The 18,567-nt window shown below is 34.4% G+C and overlaps 3 protein-coding genes across 4 annotated transcripts; 2 read left to right on the top strand and 1 right to left on the bottom strand.

Annotated features, from left to right (window-relative positions):
- Nucleotides 3,078-3,863, bottom strand: LOC18586060 (LOB domain-containing protein 14). Its single transcript, XM_007009207.2, has 2 exons — nucleotides 3,585-3,863; nucleotides 3,078-3,482 (listed from the first exon to the last, which is right to left on the bottom strand). The coding sequence occupies exons 1-2, from the start codon at nucleotides 3,861-3,863 to the stop codon at nucleotides 3,078-3,080; spliced, it is 684 nt and encodes a 227-aa protein (XP_007009269.1).
- LOC18586059 (ribulose bisphosphate carboxylase/oxygenase activase 2, chloroplastic) lies at nucleotides 7,926-10,661 on the top strand. Of its 2 annotated transcripts, none has more exons than XM_007009206.2 (7): nucleotides 7,926-8,124; nucleotides 8,556-8,881; nucleotides 9,002-9,107; nucleotides 9,201-9,286; nucleotides 9,387-9,859; nucleotides 9,951-10,232; nucleotides 10,369-10,661. In XM_007009206.2, exons 1-7 carry the CDS (start codon nucleotides 8,080-8,082, stop codon nucleotides 10,479-10,481), a joined length of 1,431 nt encoding a protein of 476 aa, XP_007009268.1. In that variant the 5' UTR covers nucleotides 7,926-8,079; the 3' UTR covers nucleotides 10,482-10,661. The 2 variants fall into 2 exon arrangements, with proteins under 2 accessions (XP_007009268.1, XP_007009267.1); XM_007009205.2 differs by having other exon boundaries at nucleotides 9,951-10,267.
- On the top strand, nucleotides 15,628-18,169 carry LOC18586058 (L-type lectin-domain containing receptor kinase S.4). Its single transcript, XM_018128568.1, has one exon. The coding sequence runs from the start codon at nucleotides 15,658-15,660 to the stop codon at nucleotides 17,926-17,928; it is 2,271 nt and encodes a 756-aa protein (XP_017984057.1). The 5' UTR covers nucleotides 15,628-15,657; the 3' UTR covers nucleotides 17,929-18,169.

Raw genomic sequence — 18,567 nt, 5'->3', positions numbered from 1 at the left:
AGAGAGAGAGAGAGAGGAGGTAANAAAGAGAGAGAGAGAGAGAGAGAGAGAGAGGGGAATTAAAGGCTTGTTGGAGTTCATTTCATGTTTGGCCAAGCATTTGAGAACTTGGTTACTTTGAGTGACTTTTACCTGTAGATGAGGCAAAGGATTGAGTGGAAAGGGGGGAAAGTGGGAGATATATATATATTCCAAATTAGAGCAGCTCCATTTGGTGATGTCATTGTCCTACCCCTTTTGGGAATGCATCAATCTTTGGGTGCATACCTATGGAATTGGCAACTTATAAAGATGTTTGTCTGCCTTTACTCCTTTCCTTTCAACATGCTTATTCAAACTTCATTAAATTATGTCTCCTTTCCAAAGAGGCTGTCCTTTGCTCCAGCTCAAAGAATCAATTGGATAAGGAAAGCTTATTTCCACCATCTTTGGTAGAATTAAATGTCTTAAAAATGATGCCACCCTTGTTAAAAGCTTGTCCAACTTCAGTAATCACTCAGACAATGGCCAAGAAGGGTCCTTTTCCTTTATCCGAATATATCCTTTTCTTGAGCATGTGACTGACAACAAAAATATATATTAAAAAAAAGATTATGATCAAATTATATGCACAAAGAAAAAGGAAAAAGATTAAAGAACAATGCCCTTGCCTCATTACTTCTTCATTTAGAGATTAGAATACAAAGAATTAATTCAGTCCTCAACTACCCAACAAGTAGGGAAACCCGCTACTAGTACTATTTCCATTTGGTGTAATCATTAAAGGAAAAAAAAAGAAAAAGGAAAGGAAGAGAACTTTACTAGGACAGTGACACTTAGGATACTCTTGCTTTCTTGCAGGTCAAATGAAAGCAATGATGGAATGCTTACTAAGACAGTAAGATTTATTGATAAAAGAATTAACCCAAGATTTTTAGAGCTATATTTACTGAATATATATGCTTTCAATGACTATTTTTCATGGTCTTCACTGATCTCCATGCAAGTTTTGTAAAACTGATTAACATATGTAGAAACCAAATTATCGAGTTTCAAAGTCTTAAGTGCACACCAAAAAGGTGTGTTATGACTTGAAGACTGCTTTCTTTGCAGATATTTGCGTGCAGCAGAGTTCTTAATGAAATATTTTTTGCTTGGCTGCAGAGAAAGCATAGGAAAATGATGTTAGAAACATGGGTTTTTGATATGTAGTTGAATTTTTTATATGACAGTCTAATTTTCATTTCTCATAAACCCAATTGTGACTTTGAGTTGTTGTCCCTTTCTTTTAATGTACTGATTCATCTATAGCCAATTTGATTCAATGATATTTTTGTTGGAAATGGAAGTGGTAGTTTTATTGAACAACTAAGCTTGCCTAAACCAAAAGTTCCACATTTCCATCAGTGTCCTGTCGATTCAAGAAAGTTTACTTATCACAGTCTTCGCGTGGATGTTAACCTTATATCGTCAAGATAATGCTACCAATAGATAGAGCCACAAAATCTCATATCGAAGAAAAATTCTCAAAAAAAAATAAGAGTGAATGTCATAGTCTTAAAAAAGAGAGTCAAGAACCTTACATTCGTTATCTACTGGAGTGATACTGGACATATAAGGATTTACACTACTTTTAACCTGTGAGGGATCTTTTGTGAGATAAAATAATAAGAGCAGTAGATTAAAATGGATAATACCTTACAGAAATTAGTATAAATCGTCACAGTAAGCGATGCAAATTGAAGGGAAAATGTGGAATGGGATCATTGGATTGGAAAAATGACGGTGCCTTTAAGCCTTTAACATTGGTTGCATCTGGATTTTTGTGGGCTTGGACTTTGGGCAGTTCTTTTTGTATGTGAAGCACTGTAACATGATCAAGATAGGCCCAGTCAGAGTGTTCATGCCATTGGACCTTCTTCTCACTAAAAGGAAAATCCTTTTCCCCTAACAGCACATTTTGTGTCTTCTTCCGTGGATCTTTCGCTTCCTCTTACTTAATAGGCCTATATTCTCTTGATGGTTTCAATCATATCTTCTTTTCACCTTTTCCAATACACAAGCCCAACTGGAAAGCCTGATCAAACTTGACTCAAATCTGTGATATCATGAATATATTGGTTTCATAAGCCCAAAGTCTCTTGATGGCTACTGATCTAATCCATGTAAGAGCATCCCAGCAAATCCAGAAACAGAACCAAGTTATTTCTTCCAATGTGACAGATTGTTTACCTTGGATTCCTTGTAAGTTCATGCATCTTCAGTTTGGACAAATTTTAGTAAACGAATCACTAAAACTTGTTTTTACGCTAAGTTTGTTTTTAGAACAAAGACAGAATTGAAGGGAACAAGAACAGTTCATAATTCTAAATCGGTTCTACCTGACCACTTCTTGACAAGATTTTGTATAATCTGTTGCCTCCCAGTTGCTAAGAATGCAGAACTATATCATGGATTTGTTGAGGAGCTAGTTCTAGAGTTCTAGTTTCTACCCTTGTCTTCTCATACTTTCCCTTCCCTGTAAGAACCCTTTTGTTTAATAGAATTAACAAAAGTTATCCTTCAATGGCTTTTGTCTGCTCTGCTTCTGACTGATTAAGTTGCCAGTAGTTTTATGACAAGTTAAGTTGGACGAAGGAGAAAATTAACTTTAGGGTATTATCTAAAGCTCCTCTAGATATCAATAAACAAAGACTTCCTTTCCATTCTTTGTTTATAACTTGTGTGCCTGCAACAGACATGGGCTTTGACTTTGGCATGATCACCTCCCTGTTTTGTGACATCCTTAATAGCAAGTTCTTGCTTCATCTTTACTTAATAAATTATCATATTTGGTTGCTTTACATTCAAAATTGCTATAAGAAAAAGAAGAGTTCATGTTTTTTTATGTGCATGATTTGCTAAGTATAAACATGAAATACATTATAACACAAGGTGCTTATTTCAAAAATTCAAATTAGAACAAACATAAACATTCGTCATAAGAATCATGGTAATCTAACATAAATTACATCATGCCTGGTACAAAACTTATCCCTTGTGGAGCCACTGTACTTGTCTCAAACGATCAATTCCAAGCTATGAAAGCTGGAAAGTTACTACCAGCTTGGACCTTCCCAGTTTGTAGTGGTACCACTGCTTCCCATGCATGGATAATCTATGAGAATTCCTGATTCCACGCCTTCCAAGTTTATTTCTGGAGGGTTTTGGTAGAAGTTACAGAGAAAGTTCTGGTCTTCCCATTCGTATGAAGGAGGTAGTGGTTCACACAACTGAGCATCGAGTATTTGATTTCCAGTTAAAAGTCCTGGATGGTTAGTGGGCAGTGCAGCTTGTTCATCTTGGTAATAGACTGTGCTGATTGTTTCATGCAGGGAAGCAAACTGTATCTTACCATCCGGGTAAGTAGCTGCTTGAGTATTTCCACAGCTGGGAACCTGATCAGCAGCATGATTGGCCATTTGGTTGATGAGAATTTCTATCTCCTCTTGTAGGTTGGCAACCTGCACGGTGATGAATTCAGTGAACAACATTGCATGAATATTAGCATGGTTTTTTACAGGTATTGATCAAGAGAAAAGTTGCAGTAGCAGCAACATCGAAACCTGTTGTTGAAGTGCAAAGATATGAGCAACACAACCGTATATCGGGTCCCGCATCCGTGCCAGTGCTTCATAAGATATAGTGACAGCAGCATCACTTCGATTATGCATCGGTAGGTGTAACAGTAGCTTGGAAACATTGCTAGCACCAAACACCTTGTGCACTGCCGCAAAGTGACTTGCAGCCTCATCGTAACAAAAGTAAGGTGCAAAAACGCATTCGCTCGTGCACTTTCTCCTCAGGAATTTGCAAGCTCCACATGAAGAGCCAAGCCCTGTCATTTTCCCAAGCTTTTTCTTGCTAATTTATCTGTGTCAATGATGTATTTTTCTGTAGTACTAAAAGGGTTAGAGCTGGTTTGTTCAGGAACAAAGAAGTCTTTAAGATTTGGCTCTTTTATACAACCATCACCTTTTAAAAGGCTTGGAGAAGTAGGTTTTTGTTAAGCCCAAGGGGATATCATCACTTTACCTGAATGCTTGTTCTTTTGGGTCTCCTTTGTGGCCTACATTGTCATTCTCATATATGGAAAGTTTTCCTAATTTATGTCTTGAAAGGGCCTTTTTATGCATCACAAATAAGGCTACTTTAATGGAAGACTCAATCATCATCATGATTGATTGGGCTCTAAAAAATTTAGAGGATAATTGAATGATATAATGTAAAGTATTCTTAATGAAGAATGTCATCATGTAGACAAGTACAATAGAATCCTATTTATCTCTCCCTTTACATGGCAGTTGTGAAATTAAAGAAGTTGTAGAAGGGTCACTGACCTTTGGAGCTTAGAATATGTCAACATAATCCTTTTCTTAATCTTTGTATGACAGATACCAAAAGATTCAGAAGACAAAATCTTTGGTGATGATTCTGAAAATGAGTAGCATATGGTCTGAACTACAGAACTTGGTTGATTCTCAATGATTTTTGTATGTTTTTGCTATTCCATGGGATCTTCTAGATGAAAGTAATTAATAATCTTTCTAGTTTCTTAATCTCTAATGCAAATATTCAAATAAAAAAAGTTTCTTAATCTCTACTATGCTAAAGTAGGCTATGCTCATTCAAATCTTGAAATCAGTGTTCTTTTTCTCTTTGGGAGCCAATTGCAACTCAAACCACCCCATATCATTATATGCATATAGTTTGGTAGTGTCAACATTCTCCGTATGAACAATTACGTTCTATTAATCCGGATTAAGTACCACTGATTCAATATATTTTTGGACTTAAATTACGTGATTTTAAAAAAATATAAAAACTCATAAAAATTATAAGCGGAATTTCCGCAATAATCTTTTGATCTGTAGTCAGCAAATGGGAACTGCCTCCATTACTAGATTAGTCCAAGGTTTCGTGAAGAACTACATGATGAATTTATGGAAAATTATTAATTACTTTAACCTTTCAGTCAAAATCAAGTTCCATAAGCTGGTGCATTACGGCTCAAAGAAAAGATTGATCCTTTTAGCTAATGAGAACAAAATTATATTGCTTTACATGCATAAATTCCTAGCTTAGGGATTGGATATACTAGAGAGCACGACTCACGACAGCTATTTGTCTGGATTTGTTTACTTCCCAATAATTATAATTCTTTATCCAAGTTGGTTTTGTGTTCCTTCTCCATTATTATGCTTATTTTATTCTTACATTTAATCAGGTTTGGCTGTTGGCCACTTAATAATGGTCGGTAGTCACACGTTTCTCATCAGACTCATCTCAATGGCCAAGTTAGAAACTCAGCTAATTTATATTTATAAGTACCTTGTTAAGTATGTATATATACACGACCGACATAAATTCGATGAACATAAATATAAAAACTCAATCTTCTAAATATATAAAAAAAATTTAAAACTTTTTTAAAACACATATTCGGATCCGACACCCATCCTAAGATCAGTAACATAACATTGCACGTGTCAGCCACAGTTGGTAAGTGTTTTAAGTACTTATGCTTGTTATCTCTTTATCTTTATGATTCAAGGATCTAGAAGTGAAAGAGGGGAATGTTCAAAAAGTGTGAGAGAAAGATAGGGAGACAAGGATGCTGTTTTGCAGTGACATGAACCTACTTTCTGTCATGTCATGGTAACTGTTTAACTTCTTTGTTTTGCAATGAAATCTATGCATGAGAAGGGTGAGAGATAGGTGTTGTGGGATGGTGGATGGGGGGGTTAGCTTTTCGGCTTTCGAGTTTAACGATGATAGTGTCTTTCTTTATCATGGGTCAATTATCAATTCCTTTCTTTCCATTTGGAAGGGGCTATGGCCTGCTCTAGCTCTTGCCATACTTACCTCTATATGCCTTTGCATGTATCACATTCCCAACTGTAGTTTTGACAGAAACAAGGCTAAAAGCAATAGATTATAGGTAAGAATGCATCTTACCTCCAATTAATACTCTTTTCTGCCAAATTTTAGCTGTCGGCGACTCAGTTTATAACTTATTAGTATATATTTTATTTTTATTAATATAATAATTTCAAAGACAGACATTACACGTCTCATTAAATTAATCTTTTTTTAAAAAAAAAATAAAAAGTAATTCGTGATACATAGATTGAAGTTGTTAGCTTTACATCATAACTTTGTGAAGCTAACAGAAGAGTACTATTAGTTCTGGAGAGTACCTTGATTAATAGTGCATGCATCATGTCAAGTGTTTTAAAAAAATAAATAAAGTATTTTAATTTCACATCGAATTAATAAAGAAATTTTAAAAAATTTATAAGTATGAACGTTATATATTTCATCTAGTTAATATTTTAAAGAGAATAATATCCGGTGACACATATATCGAAATTGCAATAGAAGAGTACCATTTGTTGCAGGATCATCATGAACTAAATTGGCCTAGTTTTCATTCATAAGCAAAAAAGTATGCATCTGAACCCCACTCTAAATTTAATGTTTGAAGTTTCTTATTAATCTGCTATCAGGACATAGCAAAGGGGGAGGGTTCCACAAACTACGATGACTGATGGCTACTGTCTGTTTCTCAAGTGCTGCATGTTTGCTGCAATTGGGGAATAAGTGGACCAATGTGGGGAAAACTTGACTGTATAAGACTATGTCTTTGCCTACTTGCTGATAGGCTACTTGCAATTTTTTCAGTTTTAAAGACTTCCCAAATTCTGTTAAAATGATTTGTTTAATCTGCTCTTTTCTCCTAGTATCAATATTAGCTGATCTAATTAGCTTAAACCCAAACTCCGTTAACCATCTACATCTCAGATCGATTATGTAATCCGAAGATATTTTTGATGTGTATACTTAATCCAATATCTCAATCATAATATCAATTAAAACTTATTATGTAATGAATTTATAATATTGCAATTAGCATCAGAGTTTTGACTCTAATCTACAAAGATAGTAAAACCAGGGTGTTTTCCATCAATTTTTCTTCTTTTTTTCTCTATTTTTTCCCCCTCTCCATAACCCACTCCTCCATTGAAATGGTTTTGATTTGTGGCCCTGAATGAGGCCACGTTGTTGGGCTGACATGTCCAAGTCATGCACTGTCAAATTATGGGCTCTATGGTTAAGACCTCATTGCCACAAATTTTCCCCTCACCTTTTGCCTTTGCTTTCTCTGTCTTTTCCTTTTGGGGTCCTGCAAAAAATTCTCAGTCTTTCATATTTGCATAAGGGTTTTAGCCTTTTAGCCTAAATACAAGGAGAAACTCATTCAACTTTTGAAACAAAATTCCTACCAATCAATGTTTTGTCTCTTCTTTTTCCCCTCCTTGTTTACCCACATTTTTCTAAACCTTAAAAAATGTGCTAATTTCACACTATTTTAGTGTTCATATTTAATTATGGACAAATATCAAAAACCCAAAGCAATTGGAGAATGAAAATCAGAAAAATTAGACCAAAAAAATTTGCCATTTCTTATTCTTTTAAATTCTATCCACTAGTTCTTTAGATATTTTTAGAAGTTCATATAGCTTTCACAATCTGAAGCCCTTTCTAAATTGGGACCCCAATGGCCCATTCCAAGAAGCATACCAACCTCTAATAGTGACAACAAGAATTGACACAAATAATGGAATTAAATTGAAATCACAAACAGTTTCTTCACCTCATCTCTCCCCTTATCTCTTAGCCAAAGAAAAAAAATGAAGAAAAAATAATAAAGGGGGAAAAAAAAACAAGAACAAAAAGCCTTGTGTGGTAATAATAAGAGGAAGAGAAATATTTAGTGGCAAAGAAACAACCTTAAAGGGTAACCTCAAGGATCCATGTAGAGTCTGGAAATTGCAAGCAATCTACATCTGCCACGTGGCTGCATGTTCAATCTTGATTGTGTGGCTTCCAACAAATGGAAAAAACATCCTTAATTTTTGTACACACAAAATTATCATTATAAGTTTTGCCCCATGCTCACTTTCGATCGTCAAAGGCCACACACTCCCTCCATTGAGCCATTCCCCAAACTGCTCTCCTCCCCCTCCACTCCCTACTCTCGTTACAGTTCAACCCTCCATGGCAGCTGCCGTCTCCACCATTGGTGCAGTCAACCGAGCACCGGTATACTCTTGTTTTTGCTTAGCTTACTTTATTGTTTAAAGGGTCACGTTGATTTTCATTGACCATACTTACATTTCTTTTTATATCTAGATTCGATTCTTTTAAATATATGTGGGTCTGCACATGCGTGTAAATTAATATATTACGACATGAGAAAGTTTTAAAACATGCCAGAATTGTTTTTTTAATATGATAAAACATGCAAGAATTTGTCACTGTGTAAGTAAAAGCATGCAAGTTTTTGATTGTGTATAGTTTTAGGAAGTAAAACTGTATGAAGTTTCGTGGAACTTAAACTAACTTAGATAAGGTTTTTCATCTAATGAATTGAGTCTAAACTTGGTCATTTAAGAATGAGATATGAATTGGCAAATTGGATTAGAGGATGTTCAGTCATGGTTTAAAGAGGAGTATGTTATGTTTTCGTGCAGTTGAGCTTGAATGGCTCTGGTGCTGGAGCTGCAGTTCCAAGCTCAGCTTTCTTGGGGAGCAGCTTGAAGAAAGTGAGCTCAAGATTCAGCAACAGCAAGCTTCCATCAGTGAGCTTCAAGGTTGTTGCATCAACAGAAAGCACCGATGAAGAAAAGCAGACCGACAAGGACAAATGGAGAGGCCTTGCTTATGATGAATCTGATGACCAACAAGACATTACCAGAGGGAAAGGTATGGTGGACTCCCTGTTCCAGGCCCCCATGAACGATGGAACTCACTATGCCGTCATGAGTTCCTATGAATACCTCAGCCAAGGGCTTCGCACGTAAGTATATTTATATATATAAAAAGAAAAATTCAAAGAAATTATTTTTATGCTTGCTTGACTTTTGAATGAAATTTAGTTGTTGTTTTATTCATGAGTTTGGGATTTTACATAATTTAGATACAACTTGGACAACAACGTGGATGGTTTCTACATTGCCCCTGCCTTCATGGACAAGCTTGTTGTTCACATCTCCAAGAACTTCATGACCCTCCCTAACATTAAGGTACAAAGTTAAAAATTTCACTTAAGAACCTTCAATTTTTGGGTGCTAAGTTAAGTTCTTGTGTTGAATAATTTGTACAATTTCCTTTTACAGGTTCCTCTCATCTTGGGTATCTGGGGAGGCAAAGGTCAAGGAAAATCTTTCCAATGTGAGCTCGTCTTTGCCAAGATGGGAATCAAGTGAGTTCATGATTTCCTAAAACAGATTGATGTTAACAAACATGCCTAAATAGTTGAACATGTTAGAAAGAAGCTGATGATTTCTGATGATGAATTTCAGCCCAATTATGATGAGTGCTGGAGAATTGGAAAGTGGAAACGCAGGAGAGCCCGCCAAGTTGATCAGGCAAAGGTACCGTGAGGCAGCTGATATCATCAGGAAGGGGAAAATGTGCTGCCTCTTCATCAACGATCTTGATGCAGGAGCTGGTCGTCTTGGAGGAACCACCCAATACACCGTCAACAACCAAATGGTGAATGCTACCCTCATGAACATTGCTGATAACCCCACAAATGTGCAGCTCCCTGGTATGTACAACAAGGAAGAGAATCCTCGTGTCCCCATCATCGTCACCGGCAACGATTTCTCAACATTGTATGCTCCTCTCATCCGTGATGGTCGTATGGAGAAGTTCTACTGGGCACCTACCAGGGATGACAGAATTGGTGTCTGCAAAGGTATCTTCAGGACTGACAATGTTCCAGATGATGACATTGTCAAGCTCGTTGACACCTTCCCTGGCCAATCCATTGGTAAAGTCTCACTTCCAACCAGTTTCCTATCAAATTTCCCAGCTGTTTTCTACCAGAAATGAACATTAACAGTATGCTTTGCAATTTGCAGACTTCTTCGGTGCCCTGAGGGCCAGAGTTTACGATGACGAAGTGAGGAAGTGGGTCAGTGAGGTTGGAGTTGACACCGTCGGCAAGAAACTGGTGAACTCAAGGGAAGGACCTCCAACTTTCGAGCAACCCAAGATGACCATCGAGAAGCTCCTGGAGTACGGAAACATGCTTGTTGCAGAGCAAGAGAATGTGAAGAGAGTCCAATTGGCTGACAAGTACTTGAGCGAGGCTGCTCTTGGAGACGCCAATGAGGATTCTATCAAGAGAGGAACTTTCTACGGTTAGACCCCTTTATCCTAGAGGCCTTGATGGGAGGTTTGCATCTAAATTTGCACGCCGAGTAATGTTATCTTGTATTCAAAAAAGAAGTATTCACCAGCTCTTCGCTCTTTTCTCTATTGTTGGTGGTGTTGCAGGCAAAGCAGCCCAGCAAATTGGTGTTCCAGTTCCTGAAGGTTGTACTGATCCAGGTGCGGATAACTTTGACCCCACTGCTAGAAGTGATGACGGAAGTTGTACTTACAAATGATAGGCCTTGTCTATATATTGGGTAGAAAGAAAGAAAAACCCTTTTCTTTAAGTGATCATGTGAGATATTCCATAGTATTGTTTCCTTTTGTTTTAAGTGGATTTGTATCCTCTATTTTTGTGCTAGGAATCTACACTTTGTTAAATCTTTAGATGTTTGCTCTTGCTTTGTTTCCAATCATTTTTATGTTATTCTCCTGCATCTTTGGAGTATCCATACAAAAAGGGTATCTTTGATTCCAGGGAATGAACTAGTCATTTCCTCACTGTTCCTAAGCTTCCTCTAAGAAACTGTTTGATTCATGGAATGATCATTTTTCCCCTAATTTTCTTCCACCATCGGAGGTGGCAGAGGACCACGTCGGCAATTGCAAAAAGTTTTATATATGTAATATTTGTTTATCTATGCTTTGATATATTTGGATAAATGTTTTGACAATTCCAAAATTTGAAAATCGAATCCGAAAAATTCTTTTGCAACTTACAAATACAACAAGAATGTTGATGTAAATGAAAATTATATCAGTTCCTCACATCTTTCTACAAATATTTTTACCCTTTTTTCTTTTTTTTTTTTCTATTGATTTTGGTTTTAAAATTTTCTATTGTTTTCTTTGTTTAGCAAAACAAAAAGTCAAGTGGGCTGTGGTTGGCCCATTTAGAAATCAAAGAAATTAAAACTTCCATTCATCATTAAAGCCCACTTGAGTTGAACATATTAGCTGGGCTCAAATCCAAAACAGCATTTGTCCTTAATTGCAACAAAAGTTAATATAATTACAAATTTGAAACTAATTAAAACAAGGACAAAATTGAACAGTTCTTAAAGTTATAAGTTTATTTGAATTTGTGAATGCAATAATATTTTTATGAGATAACTTTATTTGAAGGCTTTGGAGTAGTTGTTGATTTCCACGTGTAGATAACAATCTGCCCATAAAGAGTCTTAAACATTATAATTAGGAGAGAAAACTTACTATATGAATTAATTAACAATCCCGAGTTTGATTAAAAAATAATATTTCGTTTATAATCAATAATTGGTATCTTGTTTCTTTATTAGAGAAAAGACAATCCATTTTTATCTCTTAGTAATATTTTGAGGACTAATTTTAAAATATAATTTGACATATAATCAAAGCCTTGACAAAAGATTTCAACTTGGAAATCCATTACCATAAAAGGAATCAACAGCCCACACCTTTGAAATTAAAAAGAAATTGCAATCTCAGTTTAATTAATTAATTGAAAACAAGATTGATTAGCATAATTTGTCCTTTCTTTAATTACATCAAAAAGAGAAAAGGTATAGTATTTAAAAAAGTTTCTGAATTATTTAAAGAAATTCAAATAAACTTCATTCTTGTATTACGTTCAATTAAGTCAATATCTTATACTTTTATTTTGAGTTAATTAAATACTTATAATTAAGGATTAATTAATTATTTTTAGTTAAACCGTCACTTATCATTTTATGTCTCATGATATTGACATGATATATTAATATGTCATGGTGGATGATGACGTAACAAACTAATGTGATATGATATAATCACATGAAATTTTATAATTTTTACATCAACGTTATGTTAATGTCACCAAGATATAAAAATACCATGTGATATTTTATTAAAAATAATTAGTCAATCATTAATTATAATGATTTATTCGACTTGAAATAAAAAAGAAAAAGCTTGATAGAACGTAAAAAAAGAATAAAGATTTATTTATATTTGTTTGAATAATTCAATTTTTTTAAAAAATATTATATAAAAAATTACATAAAATATATGAAAAAAAAAACAATGGCCAAACTATTAGAAATGTTTGGGTAGCTAGAAAACCATTTGGTACCCATTTTAGATCATTAATTATTTCTAAAAAAAAACATTTAGATTTGGTAAAGTACTACTATTTGGCTTTCAAACAAGACCAAGATTGGAGAACCCAAAAGAGAAATAGAATTCAAACAAGGAATCCATGGAATTAAATATATATATATATATATCAACAAATAAACATTTCTTTTTCTTTTCTTCTTTGTAGTGTAGTTTGTCAATGAACATAAACTTTATATATTAAAAAATAAAAAAGAAAATAAAGGAGAAAAGATTCCATTGTGATACGTTATCTAAGTCAAGTCCTATTCGAAAATAACTTTTGTAAATTTCTTCTTTCTTTCTAGCAACTTTATTTGGCATGCTTGGAGGGTACGATTACTTAAAGGAGAATGTCGACTCATCCGTTGACTTTTTCTTGATGGAGAATCAGAGGCCAAAACACAAGAGTTTGATTTGCCAATTATCAAAATGCATAGAAAAAAAAAATGCTGAATTCACTACCAAAAATTCAAATTGAAATCTATTGAAAGTATTTTATTGAAAATACTATTGAAGTCTTGACTGAACCTTAGAATTAACAATTTCGAAGAAAATAATCAATGTGAAAATCTAATAATAAAAGCATGACGGCTAAATAATGTCAATTTTTTTAAAAAAAGTGTCGTTTCTTTTTAATATCTTTTCAATTTAATTCTTATATTTTATGATATTTGAATATCAAAAGAATTCGGTTTCATCGTGAAACAGTTCACACGCACGATAATTTTCTATGCTAAAAGAATTCAGAAAAAAAAAGGATTGGCAATTTCAAATAATATAATTATTAAATAACATAGTATAAAAATTCCAATTTTTTATGTATATTTGAATCCTATAATACTAAAAGAAAAAACCCAAAAAGTCAATATTTAAGTGATACATAAATTATATATTTGTTGGTTATATGTGCTTTTCATGTAATTATTTTATGGTATTAGTTATTGATCATATCTTATGCCATATTAATATCTCTAACATGAAAAAAATTAAAATAAAAAAAAGGGCAAAGTGATGGTTTACCAAACTCACTGAGCAATTTGTTGTCCAATTTTCTTTTGACTTTCTTTAGGTGCCAAGCCATTGAATTGAGAGCAAGTCCATGGCTAACGTTTGAAGAACTAATTTAGGAATTGCAATCATATATTAATTGAATTTTTGTAAAATTAATGTATAAATTATGCAATGTTATTAAAATTAAGAAAAAAATGTTTTTAAATGAAAATAAAATTTTTATTTAAAAGCTGGACAAATCTTATTAGTATTTATAATAAAAAATTTAATGAAAATCATCCGATGGGATTATGATTTATATATATATATTAAATAAATTTATTAATATTAATAATAAAAAAATTAAATTAATCGTTTAAAAATATAATAAATAAATCAAAATATTTGTGCGGACCAATAAATAGATGGACGGTTGCAAGAATTACATTGGCTGCTTGGCAAAGAGTCAACCCAAGATTATCTCAGAGTCAACGACAATCAGCACTACTATCAACAGATCACGTGGCTCACATTTAACAGCATTTAAGATAAAACGTCACAGCTAATCAGCAGATTTTGATGCCCAAACGCCGGGCCGTACCATAAATCTCTCCCTCTCTCGCTCTCCTGGGCGATGATCTTGTACCCCACAGAATCATGCAGCTTCATGCTGCTTCCTAACTTTGACCCACATGTCACATGCGTGGTTAATCTGTGGTGGGTAGTTGGTCACTTTCATCGCTCCACCCGATTCAGCAAAGACACGTTTACCACACAAAAAAGAGATAATATATTTAATGTTTTTTTAAAAAATTGTTTTTTCTTTTATTTTATTGAAAATTACAAAATTGGTTTTAATTATATGGGAGAGATAGATTAGACTAAATTATTTGTTCAAATTTACAAGGATAGTGAAAAAAAAAAAGAGAATTCATAAGTGAAACAAAACATTCTTTAATTGCTTTTTATTTGTAAAAAAGTTAAATAAAAATTTTATAAAAATTAAATTTTAAATCATAAAAAAATAATTCATAAAAAATTACAATAAATAAATTAAAATATCACTTATCATTTTTTTATTTATATAGTATTAATGTGACATTAAGGTAGATAGTGAAAAATATCAAGTCACTACTATAATATATCAACATATCATTTCAATATTATATGACATTAAATGATATGTGACGGATGGTTAATGATATATTTAATTTAAAAAAAAAACTTGATTAAATATAATAAAATAATAAAAATTTATTTAAATTTTTTTAAATAATTTCAAGATCTTTTAAAATATTATGTTGTTATTATATTAAGTAATAAATTACTTTCTAGTCAATTATTGTATAGAATGTAAGAGCAATAGTGCTTACCCACCATCACAAAAACAAGAAAGACATCACATGGAACAAAATTTTGTTTTGCCACTAAAATGTGTGTTGGGTATTTGACTTTGGTGGGTATTGAGAATATCAGGATCTAAATGTGTCCTAATTTATAGGGCTTATGTACTAAATTATGAGTTTATTTTTAATTGAAAGAGAGGGGATTTGAATTTTACTTTTTTAGATAGAGAATATGCACTCATTAATGAGTCAAATTCTTAGATGCAATTATGAGATACTTTGGTGGTTAACAAAATATTTTTAAATACGATCTAAACCAAGTTTGGACAAAATTTTATTTTTCCCTAAGAAAAGTCAGATTATGTGGTTATAGTTGAAAAATAATAGTGGGTTTATGTTATGATATGTCATTTTCAATCAAGAATGTTGGGCATTTTGTAAAATTATCGTAATGTTTTGTGTTTAAATAATTCTTTGTTGTCAAGCCGACGGTCCAACAGTTGAAAATATAAACATATGAATATTTTGAAATTACATATGTAATATTTTATAATAAAATATATATTTTTGCTTTTTATTATCTTTTAACCAAGAAAAAACCATTATATAATCTAAAATTCCTTTAAATTTAATACATTTGGTTAGTAAAATTAATATAAAACAATCAAAATTTTGGTATTTGGAAAAATCATGTAAAGCAAAATAATTATAAAGTTATAAACTCAATCTAAATGAATTTTATATAAGTAAAATAAAATTTAAGTATAATTTAATAAAAAAAAGGGAAAAATAGGGGAAAAGAATTATGGAAGTAAACACTGGAGACTACTTGTCTTTCCGCCAGGTTGGAACTGGCGGCTGTCTCAGGTGTCTTCTTGGTAAAAAGGAGGTTGTCTTCAATCACTTTTTGTAAATCCCATGTGGGATCAAAACACCATGAATGCCCCTTTAAAGTTCTCCCATGCTCTTAATCTCTCTTTTCCTCTTGTATCTGTTTCAATCTTTCTTCAACCAATCAAATCACAACACATACCAAATACAAAATATGCATAGCCAGAACTACCGTCCAAAAAGTTTACCAGCACATTTCTACATGTATCAGCTTACCATTTTATTTCCTTCAAGTTCTTTTTCAGATTCACAGGGCTCCAAAAATTTAAATCCACATCCTTTTTTCATGGCAAAGAAGTTGGTATTTTTCTGGGTTTTTCTTGTTTGTTCAGACCAAGTTTTTTCTCAACTAGATCAGTTCATTTTCAATGGGTTTCATGAGGCAGGCAACAACATGAGCCTAACTGGTGTTGCAGACATTGGGAGCAAGGGGTTAATTTGTTTAACTAATACTTCTTCTCGTGTAAGTGGCCATGCTTTTTACTCATCTCCGGTTCGGTTCAAGAACTCCAGCAGCAGCAAAGTTTTCTCTTTTTCTACTGCTTTTGCTTTTGCCATGGTTCCTGAGTACCCAAAGCTTGGTGGTCATGGCCTTGCTTTCACTCTTTCTCCATCGAAAGAACTTTCAGGTTTTCCTAGTCAATATCTTGGCTTGCTCAATGCAACTGACAATGGGAATTCAACTAACCATATTTTTGCAGTAGAGTTTGATACCGTGAAAGATTTAGAGTTTGGTGATATAGATGATAACCATGTTGGTATTAATCTCAATAGCATGGTGTCAAATGCTTCAGCTTCTGCTGCATATTTTCTTGAAAACTCGACAAAGCAGGAGTTAAGTCTCAAGAGTGGGAGAATGATCCAGGCTTGGATTGATTATGATTCAGCTAGAAATCGATTAGAGGTGAAGCTTTCTCCTTTTTCTGAGAAACCCAGGTCCTCCATATTGTCCTTTGATGTGGATCTCTCACCAATTCTCCAGGACCCTATGTTTGTGGGGTTTTCTGCTTCAACAGGCTTGCTTGCAAGCTCCCACTATGTCTTGGGCTGGAGTTTTAACATGAGTGGAGAGGCTGAATCTCTGTCTCTACTTTCTCTGCCTTCTCTTCCAAGGCCGAAAGAGAATCACACTGTACTAATTCTATGTGTTACCTTTTCGGCTGTTCTTATAATGATGTCAATCATTTTTATCTCGTTTTACCTTGTTAGAAAATTGAAGAATGCAGACATAATTGAAGCCTGGGAGTTGGACATTGGTCCTCACAGATTCTCTTACCGAGAACTCAAGAAAGCAACAAGGGGTTTCAGAGACAAAGAGCTACTTGGGTTTGGTGGATTTGGCAGAGTTTACAAAGGAACTCTGCCAAGTACAAATACTCAAGTTGCTGTCAAGCGAATTTCTCATGAATCGAAACAAGGCCTGAGAGAATTTGTGTCTGAGATTGCTAGCATTGGCCGTCTTCGCCATAGAAATCTTGTTCAGCTGCTAGGATGGTGTCGATGTAGAGGTGATCTGTTACTTGTCTATGATTTCATGCCGAACGGTAGCTTGGACAAGTACCTGTTTGATGAGCCTAAACGAGTTCTCAGTTGGGAAGAGAGGTTCAAGATAATCAAAGGTGTAGCTTCAGGTCTTTTATATTTGCATGAAGAATGGGAACAGACTGTAATTCATAGAGACATCAAAGCAGGCAATGTTCTGTTAGATTCTGAGCTAAATGGGAGACTTGGTGACTTTGGTCTTGCCAAGTTATACGAGCATGGCCAAAATCCAAGTACCACCAGGGTGGTTGGTACCTTGGGGTACCTAGCACCTGAACTTACAAGAACTGGCAAACCTACTACAAGTTCAGATGTGTTTGCATTTGGTGCATTTCTTCTTGAAGTGGTATGCGGGAGGAAACCTATTGAGCCGAAGGCATTGCCTGAGGAGCTGATCTTGGTGGACTGGGTGTGGGAAAGATGGCAAAGTGGAGCAGTTCTTGAAGTGGTGGATCCTAAATTGAATGGTGAATTCGATGAGCTAGAGGCTATTGTGGTGATAAAACTTGGATTGATGTGTTCCAATGACGCGCTGGAGGCAAGGCCTACAATTAGGCAAGTAGTGAGATACTTGGCGGGGGAAGTGGCACTGCCCGAGGTGGTGCCATCACCCGGTGGATCTGATAGCAGAAAAGGTAACGGACGTCGTGGTGCTGGGTTTGAAGATTATGTGCATTCATATCCAGATTCATCATATTTCGACAAGGGCAGTGCATGCTCATCAGCCTTTGAAGACAGGGATGTAGACATCGAAGCGACAACACCTCTACCAATCACCGACAGGGGAGATGGCAGATAGCCAGGGTAGAAAGACAACAGTTCTTTGCCTTCCAGAAACTTATTAACTGAATGTCATCTGTAGTCAGGATTGTATGTCATTTGTAAATACTAGGAGATATTGTTTCTTTTTAAGGAAGAAATCCTGTTAATATCTATGCAATGTCTCGAAGGTTTGATCATGGAAGTGAAAATTTTGTAATATCTTTAGATAACAGATTGCAAGTTGGCAGAGTTAATAAAGAGTCTCTTATAATCAATTAGAACTAGCTTTCTTTTGGTTCAGTACACATATCAAACAAACTTCAGAGACACAAATTGGAAATGAAAGTTTGATCAATCCCCATTTTTATTTTAGTCCAAAACAATGTTCTGGAATTGAAATGAACCAAACTTTGCATTGCAGAACTAATTTATTTTAACTTGCCTTACATTTGAGAGCAGCCTGTCATTTGACCCATCCTACAAGTCAAAGACAATAAGAGCAGCACAGACTAAAGTTGTGGGCCTGAATTGCACAACAATGTGTCTGTTTTCCCTTAAACATAAAAAAAATTGGTGCTTTTCTCTGCACTGAAAGTCCAAAAACCCCCCGGAAATGGCATAGTTATTGTGGTTGTTGATGTGACAATAAGGTTGTATGTTCAAAATTCAGAGTTCC

Source organism: Theobroma cacao, chromosome 10, assembly GCF_000208745.1.
Source record: "Theobroma cacao cultivar B97-61/B2 chromosome 10, Criollo_cocoa_genome_V2, whole genome shotgun sequence".
NCBI classification, from domain to species: domain Eukaryota; kingdom Viridiplantae; phylum Streptophyta; class Magnoliopsida; order Malvales; family Malvaceae; genus Theobroma; species Theobroma cacao.
The sequence above is the reverse complement of the archived record's forward strand: the minus strand, read 5'-3'. Positions and strand labels throughout refer to the sequence as shown.

Coding starts and splice junctions, on each gene's coding strand:
- LOC18586059 (XM_007009206.2), top strand. CDS start 8,080: ATGGCAGCTGCCGTCTCCACCATTGGTGCAGTCAACCGAGCACCG. Junction 9,108..9,200: donor TGACCCTCCCTAACATTAAG/GTACAAAGTTAA, acceptor TTCCTTTTACAG/GTTCCTCTCATCTTGGGTAT. Junction 10,233..10,368: donor CAAGAGAGGAACTTTCTACG/GTTAGACCCCTT, acceptor GTGGTGTTGCAG/GCAAAGCAGCCCAGCAAATT.
- LOC18586060 (XM_007009207.2), bottom strand. CDS start 3,863: ATGACAGGGCTTGGCTCTTCATGTGGAGCTTGCAAATTCCTGAGGAGA. Junction 3,483..3,584: donor TCTTTGCACTTCAACAACAG/GTTTCGATGTTG, acceptor ATCACCGTGCAG/GTTGCCAACCTACAAGAGGA.
- LOC18586058 (XM_018128568.1), top strand. CDS start 15,658: ATGCTCTTAATCTCTCTTTTCCTCTTGTATCTGTTTCAATCTTTCTTC.